The sequence below is a fragment of the Coffea arabica genome, chromosome 10e (genome assembly GCF_036785885.1).
Source record: "Coffea arabica cultivar ET-39 chromosome 10e, Coffea Arabica ET-39 HiFi, whole genome shotgun sequence".
NCBI classification, from domain to species: domain Eukaryota; kingdom Viridiplantae; phylum Streptophyta; class Magnoliopsida; order Gentianales; family Rubiaceae; genus Coffea; species Coffea arabica.
In genome coordinates this window covers 46,557,020-46,583,312 of record NC_092328.1, presented here as the reverse complement: position 1 = coordinate 46,583,312, position 26,293 = coordinate 46,557,020, and the positions used below count along the sequence as shown (strand labels likewise).

At 33.2% G+C, this 26,293-nt stretch overlaps 2 protein-coding genes across 3 annotated transcripts; both read left to right on the top strand.

Annotated features, from left to right (window-relative positions):
- The first annotated feature begins 3,617 nt into the window (after positions 1-3,617).
- LOC113711578 (xyloglucan endotransglucosylase/hydrolase protein 22-like) lies at positions 3,618-3,935 on the top strand. Its single transcript, XM_027234736.1, has one exon. The coding sequence runs from the start codon at positions 3,618-3,620 to the stop codon at positions 3,933-3,935; it is 318 nt and encodes a 105-aa protein (XP_027090537.1).
- Positions 3,936-13,945: 10,010 nt separating this feature from the next.
- LOC113711964 (serine/threonine-protein kinase STY46) lies at positions 13,946-25,431 on the top strand. 2 transcript variants are annotated; one of them, XM_027235222.2, is made up of 16 exons: positions 13,946-14,354; positions 15,204-15,318; positions 16,321-16,433; positions 16,660-16,773; positions 17,897-17,969; positions 18,981-19,091; positions 19,546-19,596; positions 19,745-19,884; positions 20,003-20,110; positions 21,121-21,194; positions 21,587-21,762; positions 23,311-23,406; positions 23,903-23,983; positions 24,078-24,128; positions 24,924-25,067; positions 25,150-25,431. In XM_027235222.2, the coding sequence occupies exons 1-16, from the start codon at positions 14,173-14,175 to the stop codon at positions 25,177-25,179; spliced, it is 1,659 nt and encodes a 552-aa protein (XP_027091023.1). In that variant the 5' UTR covers positions 13,946-14,172; the 3' UTR covers positions 25,180-25,431. The 2 variants fall into 2 exon arrangements, with proteins under 2 accessions (XP_027091023.1, XP_027091024.1); XM_027235223.2 differs by lacking the exon at positions 13,946-14,354 and having other exon boundaries at positions 15,211-15,368.
- The last annotated feature ends 862 nt before the right edge of the window (positions 25,432-26,293 follow it).

Below are 26,293 nucleotides of genomic sequence, written 5' to 3'. Positions count from 1 at the left end.
CTCAAAAGTACTAGTGTACTAATAATATAGCCAGCGGACCCTCTTCCTGTTTTATATAAATGTATTAAATCATATATTTATTATATATTTAATTTATATAATATATAATATTTATATAATATATTATAAATATATATTATGTATATATTAAATATCTAATATTTATATAAATATATTATAAATATATAAAAATATATTTTATATAAAATAAAATATTTATAATATGTATAAATAAATATATTTAAATTAATATAATATATATATCCTATACATAATTGAGATATACAAATTGAAATAAACATGTTAAATATGTATTTGGAGTTATTTTTGATATATTGTTTGGATATGGTGTTTTTGGAGTTGTTTTTGAAATACACATTTACTGTAGCATTTGAAATGTGAAAAACAGTTTTTCAAAAACAGACCCAAAAACAAGGAATCCAAACGGACCCGTAGCTATTAAAGAAACAAAGTACATTTCCTAATTGAAAAAGGTAAACCACAAAAGATAATATCCCATGTTTCATAATCAAATACTATAACTAATAAAGATATTTTCTAAATTTTCAGCCAAAATCTGCTCGGAGTTCAACTCGAACTAGGAAACCTCCACGCACAAGAAAAATTCCGAGCTTCCCAGATTTGATATGTCTTGATCGCACCCACGCTAAACTAGTTCAGTCTTTCGAAAATTTGACTCCTTTAACTACTTTTTTTTCCACTTTTCCACAATTAATACCAATAACCAATATGAGTAGAATCTATTAATTAATACAATATTTGGCCAAAATCAAGAAAAAATGTTCATAAATTTAATAATAATTACGCACCCTATCAATTCCCCCCATACTTACTCAAGCATGAGAATAACCAATCAGGCGATCAAGTTCAAACAATGACCATTGCCTAAGTCACTCATTGCCAAGGTACAATTAATACATATATCAAGCATTAGTGGTTAGTCTTCAAGAAATATCTTTCTGATTAACTTTTAAAACTAGGGACTCTTCTAATTTTCGACTAACTAATTTAAGAATATAAAATACTCAATTATCATTCCTTAGCAAATGGTTTGACTATTAAATAAAATCTCAATCTTAAAACTCTTGGATCAGCAGGCTAACATAACTATTCACATACTCTTACTTTCATATGCACTTTTTCACTTTTCACTATTAGCACAACTTTTTTTTTTCTTTTCTAAAATATCCCTACACTTAAGGTTTGTTTTCTTTTCAAGGGAAAAATCCTTAATCGTTAGCCATTCAAATTTTTTGATGCAAACTCTAACATCTATCAAATGAAAGAGTCCCATTACTCAACTCTCATTATTTAAGATCCACATACTCATGACTATCATTATTTTTTGACTCGAAAGTCGACACTTGTGGTGAAAATTTTCAGTTACTAGATAATGATAACTAGTGTAGTATAGCCAAATATAATTCACAAATAAGTACCAAAATAAAATTAAAATCACACAAGTCCACTTCATTTTCTAAATGTAGAGAACTGAGATTAATAGTTGAACCAATTTACATGAAAAATACCAAAAGAATATTTACAATGCCTAAAAAATTTAACCAAAAATTGTAAAAGTTACAAAATCTCAAATATTGACTAGAGAGACACATTTAGATATTACCACATCATACTTAACACATTAGTTCATAAACCTTAACAATAGTCAGATTTGAGACTCTAGCCACTGATTATCAGGAATAACCACAAAAATACACAAAATTTGACAAAAAATTGGATAAAATTCGAAAATTTCGAACAAAAATTTCAACAAAAATGTCATAATGGTTACACTTGCACTTTACTAGTATACTATTTCCTCACATCTGATCCTTACATTGTTCCCAATGTAAGAAATAAATATCAAAAGATGAAGTAAAAGGGACAATGAAACTTTCTTGCACATGGAGGAGGGCACCTAGCTCACTGCTAAGGATGTGGAGCAAAAGGTGGGGTGAAACCAATGGAAGCAAAGTAGCCACCAAATTCTTCAATCATTTTAGATGCGGGCATGCCTAAAATATAAGGAATCTTTTGATTAAACATTTTCAACTCATCAATGCCATCACAACTCATAAATATGGGCACGTCTTGTTGTCCAGTAATCTTCTAAAATTTTTAAACACGTCTTTACAACTAATGAGTTAGTTAGGCATAGGTGCGCCTTGTCTCGTAGTAGTCTTTTGTCTACTAAAACAACAAAATTAAAATTTAACGCATAAAATACAAGAAATCTAAAATAAAAGTAATAAAAATAAACTAAAAATTAATTAGATTGCTTCTCAATAAGCGCTTTTCTTTAATATTTTTTATTAGATATTATCATGTTTGTTCAAGGAGGATAAAATCGTATAGTTCGTTTCAATGTTTCATTCTCTATGTAATCCTGATAACTTTCGTAAATAGAGTAATCTTTAAGCATATGAGTTATTTTCTTTTATTGACTAGTAGATGGTTCAAAACAAGTAAGTAATGATTTTAATTCTTCACTCACTCCTCCATCATGAGTAATTATCAATTCAAGATATTTGGTCATTGCAATTTCTAATTTATTCCTCCTCCTATGAAACTCAAAAATTTTTGGTATAACAAAATCAATCTCCGTAATAGAAATCACAGAATAAGAGTTAGGAGAATGTTGGTTAGGAAATAAGGGAGGTGTCACAACATTTGAGAATTGTTCACTGGATTTGTTCACAAGAGCAATTTAATGTTGGAGTCTCATTTCTTTCTTTTCAACTGCATTTTTAGATCCTTCTTCTTGAGAATCTTGTAGTTCTTTATCACTTGTTGGGATAATTACGCTCTCATCTTTTTTCAGGTTGATAATGGTCAGTGATGGCAATTTTTCACAAATTGGAGAAGCCAATTGCCTCACTATAGATGCTAATGGACACATTTGATCCGCCAGATTTCTAATTCTTATTTTTGTCTTCTGTTGAAATCGATATGTCTCCTGTTGAAATCGATATGTGTTAGTATCTAGTAATTCAATAATTTTTTCAAAAGACATACCTGACGTGGATGATGATTGTTGCTATTGAAAACCTATTGACCTTGCTGCATAATTAAAGTTGGAGTTATTTCACCATTCTTGATTATACATGATTGAATAAGGGTTATACCACATTTGAGACAGGGTTGGGAAAGCTCCAAAAGTATTAATTGGAGTACTCATATCATCTTGAAATACGGGGCACTTGTTGTTTGAATGCGCAACGGATCTTCTGTGTCATATTCTGTCTCACATCTTCTAATCTTGTCAAGTGTCTCTTGATAAACTAAACTCTCAAACAACCCAACCCGAACCATGTTAAATTGATTAATCGATTAACCGGGCAGAGAAACTTAATCTCTATAACCAAAACCGATTAAAATAAAAACTATCTCACAAAATCACAATTTATCAAGGGAAAAATCCCTAAAACTCAGTTTAACATCTGTCCTCTCGTCATCATTTTCACCGTTGAAACAAACCCAGTTGAACTTCCGTTGCGCAATTTTGAATAAACCCACCAAGAAGATCTGGTATTTGAAGATTTTTCCCGCACTAGAATTTGGAAGCAAGGGGGATTCCATATCCGAAGAACCAACCGATGAAGGTATACGCTAGTCTACGGGATGCAGAAGACTGGGCCACAAGAGGCGGCCTTGTCAAGACTGACTGGTCACAGTCTCCCTTTACTGCTTCCTTGAGAAATTTCAAGGCCAATGCTTGTGTATGGAGCTCTGGGAAATCTTCTTGTGGATCAAACTCCACAAAGCCATGGTTCTCTCAGGAACTTGATGCCTCTAGTCAAGCCAGATTGAAATGGGTGCAGCAGAATTACATGATATACAATTATTGTACAGATGCCAAATGTTTTCCTCAGGGCTTCCCTCCAGAATGCACCGCCAACAACTCCACAGCCTAAAGAATTGTGACTGTTACTTCTCCCATAGTTCTAAAGAATTGTGTACCCATTACCCAGTACAAATTTACACTAAAACTAAATATATTTCTACAAGAAGATCTGGTATTCGAAGAAACCCACCAAGGAAAAAGGAAAATAAAACTTGGGTTCCTCTAAAAAATCTTGAATTTTCCTGCTAGATTTTAGTCTGCAAAATTTATGTGTGTGAATGGGGGAGAAAGATAGTCTACTGCGGGAGTGTTTGTGGGCGTGAGAAAGATAGTCTAACCCGGATCATCAATTTGTCTATTTCAAGTTTGAACAATTTGTGTGCAACGGATCATCAATTTGTGTGTGTGAATTGTGAGTGATTTTTGGAAGATAATGGTGAAGATGATGAAGAAAATGACGAGAGGCCAGATGTTAAACTGAGTTTTAGGGCTTTTTTCCCTAAATAAATTGTGATTTTGTGAGATAGTTTTATTTTATTCGGTTTTGGTTATAGAGATTGAGTTTCTCTACCCAGGTAATCGATTAATCAATTTAACATGGTTCGGATTGGGTTGTTTGAGAGTTTGGTTTATCAAGGGACACTTGGCAAGATTAGAAGAAGTGAGATAGGGTGTGAGACAGGGTGTGGCACAGAAAATTCGTTGCGATTTGCATGATTCAAAACATAACAAATTTCACAAATTGCAACATCCAATTTTTTCACAAGAAAGATTAGTGTATCTAAATATTGATCATTAGAAGAGACACGAATCTCATTAACCCTCCTAAGAATAAAATCCAATCTATTATCAAAATATTAAATATTAGCAGTCATAGATTAGTTTAAAAAAAAAAGAAAAATAAAAATAAAAATTTTGAAGAAAATAAATCGAAAAGGCACCAGTTCCCAACAATGGTGCTAAAATTTGATGGATGTCAAACCACCAAAATTAAAAATTCTACTCTAAAAACTTAAATTTAGATATAACGGTGAATAAGGTCGTCTCCTTAGAGACTGGATGATTTATTTCCTTCCAAGCAAAAATCAAATCGGAGGTATGAGAAATTGAAATTAAAATAAATAATTACCGTAAATAAAAATAATTACACTGAAATAGATTAACTTTAAATCAATAATAAACAAACTCTAACCAAGGAAATAACTTCAGAAGTAGTTCATACAACTGTTCATTGATGCAATAATTATTTCATCTATTTGTTAATAAACAGGTTATAATTGCCAAACAAGTGATGACAATCAATTTTTTCTTACTTTTTCGATAATTAAGGTACACCCGTTAATATTCTCCTAACTAAGAAACAATACTAGGTACGCCCATAGAATTTAATTTCTTGATTATATTAAAAACTAAAAAAACCTTGTTCTAATCAATAAAGCACGCTATCAGGGTTTATTTAAATTAGACTATATGTTTTCCTAACACGAAACCAATCGTGCTAGTCGCCACTAATTTAAAATAATTAAATAATTACGAATTTAACTGTCTTAATTGGTAATAAATTGTTAGGTTGAATTAAATATCGGGCCCTTGATATTCAAATAATAAAACAGTTATGAGAAGTTAAATCAGAAAATATACGAATATTAACGAATAAAAGAAACAAATAAAAATAATTAGATCTCGCAGTTGTAGTTGAACTAAATCCTTTGTTACCCTTTGACTAGAATAAGAAATTAGCCGCTCATCGTTGGGAATAATTCAAACAATTTCATTGACAAAAGTTTCATGAACATTCGACGATAAGAAACCAAAAAGGAACATAGCCTTTTGTTTCTTGTTCCTGCCAAGACTAATCAATCACGAGCCAAAGTTCCTTGTTTTTCCTCGGAAGTACTACTCTACTAATATAGCCAGCGGACCCTCTTCCTATTTTATCTCCTAAATTGTACCTATTAAAGAAATAAAGTACCTTTCCTAATTGGAAAGGGAAAACTACAAAAGATAATATCCCTTGTTTCCTAATCAAATACTATAACTAATAAAGATATTTTCTAAATTTTCGGTCAAAATCTGCACGGAGTTCAACTCGAACTAAGAAATCCCCACAGGCAAGAAAAATCCCGAGCCTCCCAGACTTGACAGCATGTATTGACCGTGCCATGCCAAATTGGTTCATAATCTTCCGAAAAATTGCCTCCTTTAACTATTTTTTTGCTTCACTTATCTATAATTAACACTAATAACTAAATATGAGTAAAATCTACTAATTAATACAATATTTGACCAAAATCAAGGAAAAATATTTATAAATTTATCAACAATAATTACGCATCCTATCAAAGGGAATATCATTTGATTATTTAGTGGGTTGTGTCTAGTGCAGGGTCCCCCAAATAAGGATAAGTTTTGGATAAAATGCAATTATTGTTCAGAAGAATATGAGAACAACAGCGCCCCATGGCACCCTGAGAGGACATTGTGGGCGTGATGTGAGGACCTTTAGGCCATCTAAAACCCTTGTTCCATGAGTTGAAAGGTGCATGCACTAATCAACTAGTGGCTGCTTTTACCATGGACCCTTCTTTCCTTTTTTTCACATCCATTTTTGGATTTAGATAGATAAATTTACTTCTCTTCTCTTCGTTTTCCCCCCTCATATTTACCTTTAAAGAGAATGAACTGTTGTGATGAACCATAAAAAGTTAACATCTCGAAAGTTTTTTTTTTTTTTCATTTTTTAAAACTTTTTTCCCTTTAATTGGCTAAATCTCAAATGAAATTTTATCCTAGGAATCAGTCCTTGTGCGAAGAACTTTTAAGCTTACTTGTACATATTATGACACGAGGTACAAATAGCAGTTTAACAAATTTTTGTTGATTGCAGTTTTCAAGCATATGTATTAACTCAATTAGTGGAAGCAGGGAAGTAGTAGTAGTAAACTCACCCAAGATATCAACTCTACGTTCGATATATCTTATTGGAATAGTCATTCACTTAATAGCAAAATTTAGAGCTGCAATCTCCAATTTTAACACACACACACACACACTCAAAGTTCATGCTTAAAGTGTTAACAACTTGTATGATTTGGTTGTACAGCATATGTACCAAGATATCATATTGGGAGTCGAATATATTAGGAATTAAGAGCCTTTACGTTTCATCCCTGAACAAGGTTCAATTCTTCTGCCCTCTATTACTTGCCCCTCCCTTGTAACAATTTTATTCAAGAAAACAGGTAAAAAAACAAAAAAACCTCTTTTTCTTAGGATTAGAGTATGATAGATGTTACTACAGAGGTAAAACCCTTTTCAAATGTTGATCCAAACCTTCAAGAAAATCCCATTAATGGCCATGCCTATCAACTATAAGCCCGCATATGTCAAATCACCTGCGGATTCACAGTTCTGAGTTCTAAGGGTGACAATGATCTTTTTAATAAACACATGGGGCAGTAGTATCTTATAAAGCGAAAACAGTACTCGTGAGAATGAAATCTGATCAATTATGTTCAGCATCGATTTGTCGCACCAGCCTTCCACTTTTATCTGTCATTATCCAGAAGTGGAATTGCAGTTATTTTTAGTTTTATTCCTCCATCAAAGAAGCAGAAAATGGCTTTTGAAGTAGTAGATGTCAAATTTAATTGATTAAAGGTATGGTTCATGGACACAGGGTTTTCATTCACAAAATGAACCAGTGTGAACACGAGCAGAAAGAAGAAGATCCTCAATGGTTTGGTCTAGTATAATTTCAAGAGTGACAGTGAAGCATCTAGTGGGCTTCTATTTAGTAGAAGAAATACTTTACTAGAAAATGCATACATACATACACATATACACATACATATATTTGTTTGTGTATATGTGCATGTGTACGTGTGTGTCTGTGTGTCTGTGTGTCTATGTGTGTGTTTACAGAATAGTTTAAAGAGTGACAACGAAATATTAAAAAATACATACGCACATATACACACATATATGTGTATGTATGTGTGTGTATATATAAATGTATATATATTTGTATGTATGTATATGTGTGTGCGTGCATCCATGTGTCTGTGTGTGTACACATATATCTAGTATATGCCTTCCATTGTCAAATTTGATGCATATGATACCAAAAGTGAGGTCTTATAATATTCTTCAGAATACGCGCGCGTGGATATCTCTTAAGTAATCTGCTATTGATCTTTGACTTAATACATGTTATTAAGATGATCATTAAATCAATATTTGATAATTGAGTGGTAATTTCATTACATTAGATATATCGCTAATATTTCACCAATCCAATATCATCTATATGACCACTAAATAATCAACTATATCTCCATAGTGATGTGAATCACTCATTTTATCAAATAGAAAATGACTATAGGCCCATGAATTCTTGTTTCTACCCTGCATTTCCTCTTTACTGAACTCATAATGCTATCTTAGTTTCTTTGAAAAACAGTTGTCACAAAAGAAAATAGTGAATCACAATTCCAAGGGCAGAAATTGTTAATATGCAAAAAGGATTTTCAGTCCAATTAATTGGATAATCTCCAACTTTAATTAGAATTCAGGTCTCGTTATTTTTATAGGAGAAGTCAAGTCGTTTCTTTGGTAACGCAGGCATCTTTTGGTAGCATCTCGTTATTGGCTCTGTTTTATTATATATATGGTACAGTTTTGGAATTTTCTTCTTTTGGACATTAGTTAATACTTGGATACAAGTTTTTTTTTTTTTTTTTTTATAAAACAGAAGCCAATATTATTAATAAAGGGTCTATTTAACAGGTGCCCATAGGATACTTGTTAAGATATATTTCAGGTGTGATATCTTTGGAAATGTAAAATTAATTAGAGAAAGTAAATAAATACAAGAGAGGATATGTAAGATTAAATAGGAAAAGTATGTAAATGTAAGGGAAGGTAATAATTGTTAGTATATGTATATATATGATAGTTTAGGTGAATGTTAGATGTGTTAGTGAGTGCCCAGTGGATATTCGTTAGAAAAATCCATTAATAAACCAGGTGAAAATCGTCCATCACGATTTGCTTAATAAAGATAGTTGTATTAATGGTAGAAAATACATAGAACATGTTATCTGATCTAAAACATTATTAGGTTTAATAGAGTTGCAAAAATATAAAAATTACACTGTACAACTTAGTATCTGTTCTGGAGACAAGTTTAGTATAGCTTAAACATCGGTTTTGATACATAGAGAATTTATCGTTTTCAATGAGGACAAAGTTTGAAATTTGGAATGTTGCATTTGTCTAGTTGATACTATAACTTTTAGGATTAATTTTATATAAACTGACAGTATATGCACTACTAATATTAGATACATGACAACTAAACTTGACATGAATTTAAAATTCAAATTTAACTTATGCGTCATTAATCTAACTGTGATAATGTATACATTGACTGACAATATATATATATATATAACATTTACTCTAAATTTTAAATGAAGTGTATCTAGAAATTCCGTGCATTACTCTAGTGCGTGGACGAAATTGGTTTGGCAGATTTAATTTGGACTTTTCTAAACGTTTTACTATCAAATGAGTTGAGCAAATTTGTTGGACGATATTTCTTGTCTACCTTTTGGTTCTACTGGTTCTACGAAAAATGTTCTTTAACTAAAATCCTATTTGATTACTCAATTTAGCAATTAGTGGATTCAGATCTTAACATATTCAACACATTTGATAACTAAAAATTGAATATTTGAATTATTTAAGTGGCACTGAGTTTTTTAGACAAAATTTACTCCTAAAAATAAATGATAAATTATTCACTTATCAGTTAGTGTTTAGTACTTCACAATTTAACGACTTAATGAATTCAGATTCCAACTTCAGATTTCAGTTTTCATACTTAACGCATCCTAAGCTTTTTTATATGTTCCTTCACATTCTAATTATATATTACTTGTGGGAAGAATCTCATATTTAGTAACAAAGTTTGGAGATTGAGTTACCTTGAAAGATACAAAAAGTAGAGAGATATATAATTCCTTTGTTAGTAACAAATACTCATCACTTGTCCTTATTGATGACTTTAACTAGATCAAAGGATAAACTTCGCAAAAGGTATATGCCTTATCCTCGGATTTATTATCATGCATTAGATCATATAAAAATATGCTACCAACTCCATTTGATCTGCAGGTCACTAACTATTACGTGGTTAAGCACAAAATAGTACTCCGAGATTGTGACATAAATGATGAAATATTTGATTTGGTGATGCCTAAAACTTGGGTCCAAATTTTTATTTGGTGATGGCTCTATGTTTGGTCCAATAGTTTAAAGACTCTGGACACATCCTAGAAATTAATTAAACAAATTAAGGGTCCTTATAAACTCAGTCACCATTTTGTACCACTAGAATGGCCAAACCCTTTTTTCCCCTTCCAAAAAAAAAAAAAAAAAAACAGAATGGCTAAACCTTACCATCGCCTTCGATAGGTCGAATTTAAACTTCTTTGAGTTTTTTTCCTAATTTTTCTGCTTTTGGTGAAGGAAAATTCTTCTATATGTGTGTTTCTGTGTGTGTGTGTTTAAGAAACTTGCATAATAACTAAGTTCATAAAATTTTCACTATTTTATAGGAGTTTGTATCACTTGAATTCTCTAATTCAATTTTCCATAATGTTATTCCCATATCAATATGCCAATATGTTATTTCTCAAAATTGAATATAGTTTATATTTACTGATATTTTTCCAATGTGCCAACTTAGCATGAAAGATCCACATCAGTAACCTTAGGATTTCTAGAATTTAAAGGGCAATTTCACAAATTTAATCAATTGAAGACATTTTTTTTATTTTTAATCAAGGAAGCCCTGATTTAGTTGTTAAAGTTGAGGTCCTGAGTTCTAATTCCTCTTTTCCCTCTTCGATTCTCAAATCTCACTCCTCCCCTACTTAAAAAAATAACAATAATTGAAAATGCTTTAAGATGTGGTATTTATCCGCGATAAGCTGCATCTTACCCATTAAATTATTGAACAATTAAGGCTCCGTTTGATAACACTGAATCTGAATTCCAAATTCTGAATACTTAAATAATTAATTTGCTGAATTTTAAGCACTGAAAAGAGATATATGAATGCCTGAATCTTAATGCTGAATCTATTTATACTGTTTGATAAATATTCATAACTTAATACTTAATAAGCTAAATTGTACAATTTTGTCTTTCTATCTTTTAATCCAAAAAGGAAATAGAACCTATGATTTAATTAATTTAAAATTGTTAGGTATGAAAATGACAATGATTGTGAAGAGCAATTCATACAATGACAATATTTCTTTGTGTGGGAAAAGGGTATGGTTTCATCGTTTTGAGAATGGGAAAATGAGTTTTTAATACTCCAAAAGCACGTTTAATTACATTTCTCAATCTTGCATGTGCTTGGTTAAAGCGTTCTTCTTTTGATCTTGGACGAGAAGCATTTCGAAAATCAGACAACCAATATTTAATATTTCGATATGGTGTCATAAAGCCACGTGTGTGTGGATAAGCTGCATCACATAAATAATATTTATCTGCACAAAAAAAAATCAAAATATAAATGTTTGTGGATGAAAATTACTGCAAAAAAATACTATTGTTAAAAAAAATTTTTGAATAGAGAATATCAGGTTGTTTTGTTTAATTATATAAGGATTTTGAATAAGAAATATTAGGTTGTTTAATTAAATAAGGATTTTGAATGTGATTAACAAACAGGGATATATTTGGTAGATAAAATAAAGTAGTTGAAGTAAATCTCTTGATTCTTATCAAATTAAGCATTCAGCTACGATTCTTGTGCTGAAAAAAATACATACAAATTCAGCACCACTTAATAAGTTCAGCAGGTGAATTTTTATTTATCAAACACCCACAACATCTGAATGTCTGAATGAATTCAGTTTCAGCACTTTTTTATGTTATCAAACATGCACTAAGTCTCTTTTATGTACTAACTAATCATTTAAACAATGAGGTGCATAGTGTGGTGGAATGAACATATTATTATTTACATGCTAAAGTTGTGTTTGGATTACATTTTCCGTTATTTTTCATGGAAAAATTACTGTAGTGATTCGATATATGTGAGAGAAAAATGTGATAGGGAAATGTGATCACGGAAAACGACAATATTTTCCGACAGAAACAAGCAATCCAAGCATGACCTAAGATTGTTTGCAGTAAACGAATGAAAGAAAGTAAATTTATACGTAATTTTTATTTTTAGAAGCTTATATTTATATACATATATTTTTTATTTTATACACAAATTTTTGGAACGCGGTTTTGGGTGTAGAAACGGCGGCGGGTGATATCATCATAAGCATTTCCAAACAAAACTGCCGCCTGACTACGTAATAATTGCCAATGAATTCAAGATTTTTATGAGCTCTTTAATTTTCCACTTTCAATTCCATAACGTTGCCTGTGACTTTAATTATTGAACCTCAATCCATTCAGCTTTACTTTCTCAGAAACTTTTATATTAGTGGTAAACCAACTATGTAGAATTCTACATAGTTAAAAATATTTGCACTTTGGTTTATGTTCTATTACCAGTAATATTTGAAATTTTTATTACCTACATGTGAAAAAAGATAAAAAGGAAAAGAGACATCCATTGAAATTTACCACTCTACTACTACGTATACAAAATCATAACTTTTTAGGTAAAACTCCGTCACTCCCTCGTGGCTAAAAAGAAGACGTTGTAGCTACACTGTTTGGATTACACGTTATTTCTACATTATTTACACACACTGACTTACTTGCACTATCAACGCATTTTTCAATCATCTTTTTTATCTCATATATTTCACATTAAAAAAATATTACAGTATTTTTTCATAAAATTATCTCAAATAATTTACTATCTAAACATTAGAATTCAACTTCGGTTTACTTGTGCTTGGGACTTAATTAGGCCTAAACTTCGGCCAAGTTTGACTCGAACTACTCAAGTACATAGCACGATCGGACCCAAATAACTTGCGAGTTTGTTAACCTAGTTGATCGTTATAAATTTCAATTTTATTACATCTATTTCATGCTGTGAATAATCAATTGAACTAGTATTTCAATTTCAACTCCACTCAAGTAAACAAACATAGGTCGAATTTTTATCTCTGTGTCAAATCATCAAGCCAAGTCCAAACACAGTAAACAAACGTAAAAGGAATCTTTATCTCAACGTCAAATCATCAAGCCAAGTCCAAGCATAGCTTGACGAAATCGATCAAATTCTGTGACTTAAATTCTCAACTTTACCAAATTTTATTACACTCCAAACAAACATTATGCTTTTTTCCACCAACATTATCCATTCTTCAAATGACTTCAAACTTTTTGTACCTTAAATTCCGTAGTGCCCTTTCAAATCATCAAGAAAGCATCTTATTGTCCAAATTCATAAAAGGCCACATGCACCATACATTAGAAACATATCCAACACAATCACAAAAACTATCCCAAAAAAAAAAAACATAGTTTTTCTTTTTTTTTTTTTTTTTGCGCAACGATAAATTTTCTATAATCTAATCTAGCCTAATCTAGGGGGAGGAGAATGAGACTCGATGTAAGTATAGATTCCATCGATAAAGATCAATTAAAATCGCCACAAATTATGATAAATTTTGATGAGAGGCAAGGATTGAACCATTGACCTCGCACCTTTCCAAGATTTAAGATGTCTTTTGGGTTACCAACAGTCCCGTGGGCTGTTGGCAAAAACCGTACCTATGTGATGTGCCTTCAATCCTATCCCTATCCACTTTTTTAATACAATAAAAAAAAAAGAATGAAGAATTAAAATGACGCCTCGTGGTCTCGTTTCCTCTCTCACGCACTACTGCACCTTTAAAAACACATAAATTATTTACCCCACAAACCACTCGTCCTACCGGGACAAAACCGGGAAAAGACCTCCATTTTCTTGTTACGTCAAAACTATCCTGACAAAAATGCCCTCAACTTTCTTACATCAAAACTATGCTATGACAGAAATACCCTCTGCTTTTACTAAAATTTCATCCCACCCCCTCCTTCCCCTTTCTTTACTCTCTAACTCTTTCCCACTCTACCCGTCAACAGAGATCCTCACCTCAGTCTTCTTCTTCCTTAGCATAAGCCTCAACTGGTGATGAATTTTCCCACGCAACAGATATGTAAAAAGAATTTATTCGAAAATAGCAAATTTGAGCTAATATGCGTATAGAAATTTGAAGAAAAGGAGGTTTTTCCTTTTTTTTTGTTTTTTTAATTTTTTAAAACTGTATATGGATTTGGTAGAAGGAGTCGGTGAGAGCTCTTCACCGGCGAGGAGTTTTGGTGGTTTCGGAACTTATGATATAAGAAATGATGTTTACAATCGGTTAGTGGAGAGCGGAAATGATGAGGCGGTTTCTAATCCGGAGTTGCGGGAGCAGCTAGATGTTCACTTCAACAGCTTGCCTGCTAGGTATTTTTCTTCTTTATTTTTAGTTGTTTCATGAATTAATGCTTTTTCTTTAGCTTGTTCAACTTCTTTTTTTAGTGTTTATAAGGGTACACGCAGTCACACACTGACACATAGTGCGGGTGTTATGTGGAGATTTTTTTAAAAGTATTTATGCAATGCTTGTGTGGAATTGGTTTCGGTTTTCTGTTTTGGATTAGTATTGTTGTTTTTATTCTCCTTCTCCCTTCTTTTTTTTTTTTGTAATTTTTGAAAATTGGAATTGTTGAATTGTGGCTGATTGCTGCTTAATTGTGATGCGAAAGGCAGTTTTGGGGTTGAATTCGTTTTCGACATTTTGTAGTAATGTGGCAACGAAGCTGTTCAAATATAGCCTAGTGTGTCATCTGTATAAAATGCAAAAGGTGATAATTGGCATTACTTAACAATTATTGAACTTTATAAAGATATTATTTTGTTCATCTTAGTTAGATAGATATTGACTTGTTTTATGGCTTGGCCATGTGTGTGCTTTTGCTGTAGAAGTTGGTGTCTATTTGAACTAGCCTAAATGGTTTGTGATTGTCTTATCTTTGTTTAGAATGTTATATGATGCGGCTTATGGATTTCTGTTATACTCTCTTTTAGATTATGGTGTATGTGTGTATCAAGTTTTTGGAAACATGAGTTGCTAAATTTTTTTCATTTACATTGGGTGTTGAAATTGTGATTTTATGAAGTACCGAAGTACCGATATTGGGAAGGGTTCTAAATGATGGTCACCAAGAGCATGAAGGCATTCTTCTGGTCTAAGAGAATAAGAGTTGTCGTCTAAGGAATTTATTGACTTTCTTGTGCTTTTGTTGTTTCTAGCTATGGATTGGACATTAATATGGATAGAGTGGAAGATGTATTGCTGCATCAGAAGCTTCTTTCTATGGCAAGAGATCCTGAAAATTGTCCCGTTTTCCATATTCGGTTTTTAGAGGTAACACTGCTTGTCAGATGTGTTGCTCTCTTGTTTTTCACTTGTGGTTGGTAAGCATCACCCTTCTATTTGTTTCCTTTAATGTTTGGCATGGTCTTTAATTCCCATTTTTTGGTTGAACTACATCCCTTGATTTAATGAGGGCTATAATTCCACTCTCAGTGCTCGAACTATTGATTGTGATACTTTGCACTATCTATAATGTTATCGATCTCATTTTTACCAGTTTTCTACCCAAAGAGACACAATATATGACAATTCTTTAATCTGTGTCAATATGATGTATCTGAGTAGTTAGAATATTACATATGCTTGACGCTGGATTGAACTCTACTTTTGCAGTATGTGGTAGATTTTGCAGTTTAAGTACCTTAATCTGAAGGATTTGTTAAGACTTTGGTGAAATTGTATAAGAAAATACCATTATGGTGCAATAACTACTGTTACTGTTGAAAGTGCCACATATACCAATCATTTGAAAATACAAAGTGAAGGGTATCCATGAAAATTTTTATGATGTTTGCCACGTTCTTTAATCTCGCTTGTCACAAGAAAGCACAAAAATCACACAAAATGAGTGTGAGAGTAACTTTGAAATGCTGAAATGCTACTTCAATCCCTTCTCACTGGAGATTTTTTTTTTAAATGTAAAACTAAAGTCTACTTTTTCTTTGTTTCTTCCAGTTGGGGTCTTAAATCGTTTTTCTATCTATAACATAAACCTAAATAAAGAGTTATTTACTTTAATTTTGAAGATTGTTTACAAAGAAGAATTAAATGTGACATATGTACCTCTCTCTCTTCTTAGTTGTAGTGATCTTATTTTCATGCTTTCCCTTGGTGATCCTTGGACTTTTGCCCCAACTCTCTCTCTTTAGTAGTCTTTCACCTTGTTGCAATGACAGCAGCGACAAATTCCCTGTTTGATTTGGTTAATTTTTTCAAGTCTTATCCCTTGTCTCTTATTTTCATGTTCTTGCTGCCCTCCATTACTCTGGAAAGAATTTTTGGACCAAGGGAGATGATACTGAGGATCGACAAATCTTAAGTGTTTATCCAAATGCAAAGCCACCTGGTAGTGATGATAATGACGGGAAGTTGCAACTGCATGATAGGTGTGTTTAAACTGCTATTATGGTTTTATTGTTTCAGTTGATTGAGCATATTCGTAAGAGTTGACATGTCTTACACTTCAATGTTTTTGTTATTGGATGATAGATATGTAATACTTGCCTTGCAGTTTGTTTCATCCAACAAGATTGCATTTTGTCTATGTGTGTTGCACTTCACCCCTTTCCCCCGATTTTCTTTGGCTTTTTTCATTTACTGAAATTAGAACAGGAATTCTGTGAATGACTTTGAACCTTGCTGTAAGCTTGAGGACCTAAACTTGGATGTTAGAAAGTATCCCAATGAGATGGAGAGGGCAACACCAGCTGAAGATTTTACCAGAAGGTAGTTTCTAAGCGAACTTTATTTACTTTGCTTTCCTGTCTGTTGGTTAACTTTTTAAGATTGATCTAACTACGGATGAGATGAGTTGGATTCTACTGGGCTGTATTGGTTAGTTTCTCGGTGGAATGACAGAATATCAAAACATTGGGAGAATTTTTTGGGACTGATGAAAAAAAAAGAAAAACAGAAACTTACCATGTTCAGGTAACGTATGGTAAAAGATTTTGGAACATAAGGTGGCAAATGCATTAATTATGAAGCTAAAAGAAGTAGTGTTAATGATGAAAAGAACAAAATTTTGTCAAAAAATTATTTCTAACACTTCATTTAATATTATATTATGATTACTTTTGAGTTAGGAACTGTCCATCATTACAATTCTATGCCAGATGAATTAATGATGTGAAAGCTTTCGACATGTGCACCAGTTCCAAAAGGAAGATTTCGATTCTTGCCTTGTTACATGAACCAAAATACTTTTTAGTCTACCCATAATAAATTTTGGAGTTTAAGGGATTTAAAGTATATTTCTGTTCATCTGTGAATCTCTCTATGTTGAAGAAAGATTAATTTTTTGGAGTTTTGGCTCGTTCATTTTTGCAATTTTTATCCAATGGTGCCCTTGCGGTAATTGTTACAAGGTCTGCATATTGAAAGGGGACCTTGTATATGACCTATTGGTTTTTGTTATGTGCGCAAATAGCTAATTTGTCTCCCTTATTTACTGGGCTTCTTTGATCCCAAATCTGATTTGTAGCTTCCGGCGATGCTTTCTTTCATATGTGGGTCATAGTCATTGGTAATTGTTATGTAGCAAGGTATTGGTGTGACTAGCCTGCTCCATCATCATATTGGGATGCTTTTAGATGAAAGCTTTTGTGTCTAACACTATCAATTATATAAATGGGAAGTCTGGTCCCAGGCACAACTTTCACTTTTCAGAACATTTATTTTTCATTATGAAATGCAATCTTCAGTGTCTTTTGACATTATCAAATATTTTGGTGTGTTTTCTTTTGCCCACAGTCTCACTGGCCTTAGCTGTTTAAGCATATGGATAAAATGATACTAGACTTCTACTCCAAGGATTTTTGTGTTATTTGATTGCTTTTCTGTAGTGCAGGCAGGACGTTTCACATATACCAATCCATGAAGTAATATTTTCAACTGTTGACAAGCCCAAGCTCCTCAGTCAGGTTAATGCTTGAATGAGATAATTTATCAATTGAAGAAATTGGTGTAGTATGGCTATGGAATCTTTTAGTTCTCCATTTTGCCTCATAAGCTTATGGTTGATGAATTTCAAAAAGATTTTTGTTATATTTTAAGTTCAACACTAACTTTTCCAAATATGCATGATATCAATGCTAATATTTGACATTCCGGAGGTTCTAAGCCTCCAAAAGTGAAAGTAGTGAACTTGATTGTCCTGCTCTTCTAAGCAACAAAAACCTTTGTATATTGAGTCAAGTATACATGCATTATTGCATTTTTTTCCTAATAAACCATAGTAATATTAGGACTAGGAAGTTGAAATAACTGATTGATATTAACCGAAAGAAAATAATGCAAATCTATTTGCATATACGAGGGACACATTAAGCTAAGTATCTAGTTCTCATAAAATAGCCATATATGCTGCAATTTTGAACTCTGATACTATTAGGGTTACACTTTTCTTTTGTTACTGAAGTCTCACGTGCCCACCAGTCCCTGAATGTAAGAATCAAACATATGCATTATATGATACATGATGTAATATCATTTAGTTTTGTTTTGGAATGTTGCACATAATATTTCTTTTTGGTGCATTTAAATGATTATTAGAATTCGTATTTATCTTGTTCTAATATGTCTTATATCATTGTTTGTCAAGTGTTTTGTACGAAGGGGAATTGGTGCTGTGTAATTGTGGTATCCCTAGTATGCTTAGTGGGCCAAACAGTCCTAGAAACTTTGCGACATACTACCGTATTTCAGGGTTAATGAGAATGGTACTGTATAATATTAGCATAAATTTGTTGGAATGGCTGAAAAGTCTTACGGGTTAATCATGCTTACTATATCTACTGGATATAAGATATAAATGGGTAACCATACGTTTCATCTGAGAAAATTGCTATAGGCATTAGGCACTGGATATGGTTGCTTTGATTTTGCTGATAAACATTTTGTAATGACTTTAAACTTTGTGTCCCTCTTTCCAGCTTTCAGCTTTGCTTTCTGATATTGGGCTTAACATCCGTGAAGCTCATGTGTTTTCCACAACTGATGGCTACTCTTTAGATGTTTTTGTGGTGGATGGATGGCCTGCTGAGGTAACTGTGATTTCAGTTTTAACATTTTAGCTAATATTCTAGACTCAATGCGCTGGAAGATTGCTTGGTTGAACCTGTTATGCTGATGCCATTCCTTTGTTAAATATTTCCCATATTTCATTTATAGGTACTACATCTTTTGGTTTTTGGACAAGTGATAATTGATGTATCCTTAAGCTGCATGTACAATGTGTTTATCATGTGAAACTTCTTAATGTTGGTTTTTCTGTTCATTGCTGACCACTAAAGCTTCATGATTTGCGGGGTATGACAACGGAGAGGGAGAACCATTCTTGTAACACAGCATCAGTATCTCTTGAGTTATCAATATGGATGAGTTCATTCTCATGGGACATGTTAAATCTTCATATAAGGAGCATTGTGATTATATTTCTTGTATGACAGGGATCTCTGCTGAGTCAAAATGTTGCTGACTTTGCAATCTTGTGGTCAGGATACAGAAGGCTTGACTGAAGAAATGAGAAAAGCAATAGCTAGAAATTTGGTAATTCAATTTCCTTGTGATGATATTGTTATTCTTTTGTTGTCACTACTTGTGATATGTGCCCACTTGTTAAAACATGATACCTATGCTTTTTGTTACCTCTTTGTGAAAATCAAATTAAAACAATGCCCTGTTCTGACTGCCATAGGGATCTTGGTCTGGCTCTACACATTCCAAGCATGCTGTGGAAAAAGCTTTACCTGTGGAAGCAAAGCCTGTTGATTGGGAAATAGATACAAGATTGCTCAAAATAGGGGAGAAAATTGCATCGGGGTCGTGTGGAGACCTGTGAGTTGACCATTTTTTCCTATATGCATAGATTGGAAGCCAAGAAAACAGAAAAGATATTTCCTGTTTCTTTTTTTCTTTTTTCTGTCACTCACTCTCAACTGCAATTGAGCAAAAGGTATCGAGGAGTTTATAAAGGTCAAGATGTTGCAATTAAGGTTCTCAGATCGGAGCATTTGAATGACACCTTAGAGGATGAATTTGCTCAAGAAGTGGCTATCTTGAGGTACATGATTGTGATTGATGCGAGCCTCTGATGATTAATCTTTGCTGAGAAACCCCAAAATACTGTCCTGTCATAGTTTGGTCTGTTGAAATTTTGCGCTTTCAACAATAAGTTATTTTCAGTTCTTATTAAGATTTTGAGGACTGAGCTTAGAAAAAGAGTGACAGGCTGTGTACAGTAGCACCAGAAAGTGTGTCAATGCATCATTGGATGGTCATAAAATGATGAAAAATGAGTTGATATTTTTCATTTATTCTTTGTGTAGATAGCTCTCCTGAGAAGCAACATTGATGCAAACTAACCAGTTTAAGCTCGTAAATGTGGTGTATTTACAAATAATTTCCATAGCTCCTTTACATTATAGAAATTTATTTTGCTGTTTTGTCTTGCAAGAATTAAGCATCCGTACCACAATAAGACATCCTAAATTGTTACTAAAACTTGTAGTAACTTCTTTATCTAAAGGTTGGGGGCTTCAGTTGGGTTGGGGCTTAAGTATGAACGCTAATGTTATCTTACCCATGTCGAGGTAGGATTTAAGCTTTGTATTATTCAACGTGGTTGACTTGAGGTTTAAATGAAAGCTTGAATGACCAAACTCTTTTGCTTAGCAATTTGTTAAGTTTTGAGTTGAAAATTTGCATGTAACTGAGTAAGAAATGAAGCAGGTTAAGCTGGTAGTAATAAGGGATCTGAAAGGAAAAACAAAGAAAGTCATGCATGCTTTTCCTGCCTTTGAAGTAGTTAGGCAGTTAAAAATTTTTGGCGCACATTGCAGTTTGTAATTACGGCACTGTTATATCCTCAGGCAGGTTTCTTTAGAAACCTATGACATTGTTTCTTTGTTTGATACACCCTTCTCAAAACTAGGAAGATGCCATCTTGTGTTGTTCTTCAATTAGCTAAATTGCATGGGTGCAGATGTATTTTGATGATTCAATTTCATTTACAATGTCCAAAGCAAAAGTTGTTACCAATTTGACTAATTCTACATGTTTATTTGAGTGCAGGCAAGTTCAGCATAAAAATGTTGTTCGTTTTATTGGTGCATGTACAAAATCTCCTAATTTTTGGATAGTTACAGGTACATGGCTTTGGGACTGACTAATATTTATATTCATGTCTTGTTTATCTTCTGCCATTGCTTACATTTTCTAACTGTACTCGAAGAAAATGAAAAAAAAGGATCTAATCATAGTTGGTTCTTAATTAAGTGAATAAAGATGTTTTCTTTTTGGTTGTTTTGAAAATTCAATTGCTATCTTGTATGTATGGAACTTAGACACTTATGTTAAGATACTCCGTCTATTGCATATGGTTTTTTCATCTTCATCGTGTCTCTTTAAGTATTATGTGTTGCTTGAGTGGCGTCTATACATCATTTTGTAGTTTTGCATATTAGATAACTAAGTTAACTTATATCCTTGTTGGAATGCTTATGTAACTTGTTGACATAACTCCTGCTGCTGTGTGAAGAATTCATGCCTGGGGGGAGCCTCTATGAATATTTGCACAAGAACCATATTGTGTTGAAGCTCCCACAGCTGCTGAAGTTTGCCATCGATGTCTGCAAGGGAATGGAATACTTGCATCTAAACAACATTATCCACAGGGATCTAAAGACAGCAAATTTGCTGATGGATAGTGCCAAAGTAAGTAGTTTGAATGTGCCAATTGGATTCTTTTGATGATGGCTGTAGACCCAAAAAAAAAAAAACTTTTTCAGTTAAATCCTGATACTTGTTTTTGATTTCCTATCAGGAGGAGGATTTGTTATGCCCAGTGGGGAGTGAGGGAAGGGGGGGGGGGGAGATAGTGGAGGTATTTGTGCGTTTGTCATGGAAAATAAATTTTTAAAAAATCAATTAGCAGTTTGTGTAGTTGTAAAGTCCCTATTGTTAGTATCTGATGATCTTACCAACCATATAGCTGGTCAGCTTTTGATGGCTTCACGATACTTATTCCTTTGATATGACTCTGAGAGTGACACCCTAGGGAGTGGATGTGATTCAAAATTACTTTCACCCAATGCAAAATGCTCTTGCTTATTCAATTCTTCCCTTTAGCACTATTATCTGAATGGAATTCTATTTTGCACTTTTTGATAAAGTAATACGGTGCTTATGTTTGACTATGTGGAAAAAACTATTTATATCTTTAGCTTTTTCTCCTGGTCACTGATAGTCCTTGAATATAGCTTTTTTGGACCAGAGTTAATCTAGCCAATTTCTTGTCTTTTGGATGTTAGATTTGCTGAGTTACATGCTATATTTTTGGCTATGACATGAGTGTGAAGATTTTTGGTCAGCTGCAATGTCAAAACTTGTCTTTCTCTGACCAAGTGTTGCCCGTTCTTGTTTCTTTGGATGAATATTTGCATCATTTGAAGTAATTAAGTTCTTCTACTGCCATAAATATAATGCTCTTTTGGGATGGCTGTGATGGTTGTTGTGTGATGCCCATTTAGTTTAGGTGAACTTCCAATCTAAAAATGAAATAGCAGCAGTGTGCAAATTTTAGGCATCTTTTGCTTGTATGAATAACATGAGGAAAAAAAATTGGGGCTGGGGGGGGGGGAGTATGAAATTCTTGGGATCTGACCTTAATTTCAGAATGACCAAATTTGTCTTAATGTCCTAAGAATTATATTCAGGTTAGAAGAAACTCTTGTCTATAGACAAATGCTTTTGCATTCATTGCAGTACAAATATGTAACTAAAAGATTAACTGTGGGGCCAATTTGATGTTGCTAATTTGCTGAGACCTGCATGTCTTTTAAGTAACAAACTGATTATAATACCTGGAATCTACTCATTTTATAGAGATTAAACAAACCTGCCTTTGAATATGAATGTAGAGAAATTCAAATTAGAAGGTGATAAACTTCTATTTTGAGTTATGACTCCAACAATGTGTGGTTTGAGTAAAGATTCTCCAAAAGATTGCATTCAAACTAGCAGGAATGATTTTTTTGTTAATGTTTCTTGAACCCTTGATTAGCTGTCTTGCCACCTTTTAGCATCTAGAATACACTGATCATTGTTGGACATCAATGGTTTTATTTTACATTCTAATCGGGTGATTGCATTTTACTGGTTCTTAAGTGATTCTATTTTACTCTTGCATGTCTTGGAGTTTTGCTCATCGTGCTGCTTAGTATATTACTCATGTGAGTAATCATTAATTTTTTTTTTTTAAAGGTTGTTAAGGTAGCTGATTTTGGTGTTGCTCGATTTCAATCTGTTGGGGGTGTGATGACAGCTGAGACTGGAACATACAGATGGATGGCTCCCGAGGTTTGACTGCCTTGTTCTTTAAAAAGCTAATGAAGCCATCTATAGTTTATATATCATTTCCAGCTTTGCGTATACCTTTGGACTACGCATGTTGAAAAGTGTGAAGCATGCCGGAGATCCTTTTGATCTGCTTGTGGTTTTAGAGACTTGATTTGGTTCCATCCTTTCCACATAGCTATTTAAATGAAGCTGTTGCTCTGTGCAATTAATTTTTCTACCATATTGCAAATTGTTATGGTATTTCCAGTTCTTCGTGAGACAAGATTTAACATATGCCTACTGCCAGTGATTTCTTATCTTTGAAATGGTTATATATCCATTGCCTGGAAAAGAATTTCTACACTCCATTATTCCCTTGACTTTTACTCCTCTAGTAGATTGTTCATGTTACTTCAATGGCCTAATAAGTAGTAACTACCGGGAGTTGCTTTATTTGTCTGTTTCTCTCTTACGCTGAACTGCTCGTTTTGCTTAAATTCGATCTGCTTGTTTGCAGGTTATAAACCACCAGCCATATGATCAGAAGGCAGATGTATTTAGTTTTGCGATTGTTCTTTGGGAGCTCGTGACGTCCAAGGTGCTCTGAGTTTTATCATGCTTTATAGAAAATTTTAACTTCATTGGATCGGTCTTCTCTTTGAAGATTTACAATCAGTTTGCTGTATCTGCAGATTCCATACAACACCATGACACCCCTTCAAGCTGCCTTGGGAGTCAGACAGGTTTACAACATGATTCATTTCTTACAATGATACATTAGGCGACTTATGTTGGTTGACTATGTCAGTTGTAGCACTGAAATGCGAGTGATGCATAAGAGCTGGCTTGATGCAAGATACATCATAAGTTCGTGATAATGTTTTTCCTGGAGTTCCAAAATTGGTATTTTATATTGGCTAGGCAAGTATATCAAGTAATAGTTGGAAAATTAGAATGGTATGTGGATGAATAGGAGAACATGTAAGGTCGTCATGTTAGATAATTAGGTATGAGATGGGAAACATGGGGGATGGGCTAGTCTCACTGATCCACAAAGTACTTACAAAGGAAGGGTTGCTGATAAAACTTTTCAGTTTTGGGAATCTGGACATTAATCTTGGGGCAAACCATAAATTGAGACAATTCATTTTGGTGGAAGTGAGGTAGTTGTGAACTGCAAGTACTTTGTTAATGGAAGTTGAAGTAACAAGATGTAAAGAAATGTTAACATGACACTCAGTGATGTACCTCCTTTGGTTGCGAGTAATAGTCGCTATACCTCCTTTGGTTGAATAGAGCGCTTTGATAAGACTGTTCCTCAGAGAGTGTGGCAACACAATCAAGATGGTAAAATTAATTTTTTTTTTTCGGAACAATTGTCTCGTCTCTAAGTGCCTTGCAATTTTTTTTTAATTCCCTTAGCGAGATAACAGTCTTTTTCCATTTCATGTAAGGAGTACTATTTTTACCATTTCTTCCTAGAAGTTACTTTTTTTTTTTTGTTAATGTCGAATTGACTCGATGTATGTTCCCTCTAGGGTCTTCGGCCTGAGCTTCCCAAGGATGCGCATCCAAAGCTCTTAAATATGATGCAAAGATGTTGGGAAGCGATACCCGAGAACAGACCTTCCTTCTCCAATATAAGGGTACAACTCGAAGAACTTCTTCAACAGGAAGTTCAGGTAAATGTTGGTGGTCAATCTGCTGCTTCTTTTTGATAAGTTTTAACATTGACATGTAAGGATTGAGATTTGTGTCATGCAGGAACTTCCCGAAGAATCGAATGGCAGCTGAACATTGCTTCCACTACATGCTAACGGCCGAATTTTGCAGTAACTAATGAGGGATCCTTTTGTTTTTACCCAGTTCCTGATACAGAGTGTATTAACGTCTTCAGGGAAATTGGACAATTTTTACAGAGCCACTGGTATAGGACTGTAGAGTAACGAGAGTCATTGTACCAAGTCTTTTTGAGCGCCAACTATCAGACATTATTGATCTTGTACGAGGAGGAGGGATATATAATGCCTTTTGTTTTTCCCTAAACCTTTTTTTGAGTAAGCTTTTTTAGATTCATTGTAAGATTAGTAGGTAATTATCTGTTTGGTCTTGCTTTTGCTAATCAGTTGCTCATCTAATCAATCACATAATAAAGAACAAAAAACAAAAGAAGACTTGGGTGAGTGGAGAATCATCTTTTCTCAATTATTTCGATCAATAATTTTGATATGATACTTTAGTAAGCATTAGAAGTTGTATACTAGTAATGTGACAAGACATCATGAATTTGAAATTTTTATATAAAATTCCTTCAATTATTGCTCGTATGGTTTTAGGGGTGGAGTAACAATATGGAGATAAAGAGATAATGATAAATTTGGGGAACATTAATGGCTAATAGTGGCATCTTAACTTGTGAAAGCTTTCCATTTGTGCTAATCACAAAGTTAATTTTCAGATATAGGAGCCTAATTGCTATCATCCAATGCTACCTACTTGAAAACTATCCATCAAGAAGTTAGGCAGAATGATACCTCCAAGTCCAATTCCTAGGTGCCCTCCAGAAATATAAGGCATGCTTTTCAATAAAAACTGCAAAAAGATGTATAAGTTGGTGGCATTGAAAATTGAAATCACATGTTTATTATTTTTATTTACTGAATAACCCTTGTCGTCAAGAATCCGGTAAGTGTTTTTGTCCCTTCTTTTGATTTCTTGGAGTTTTCATTTTTTTCAAGAATGATGGCTACAACTAAACCATAGAAATGGTCTCTTAAACTAACTTGGGCAAATTTGCATCTAGAATTATAATTGTCAATTAGGAAAAACTTTCCCCTTCCTGGTCAGAATTTTTCTCTACACCTTCTGATGAATATTTTATTAAGAATGTACATTTTTGCAAGAAGAA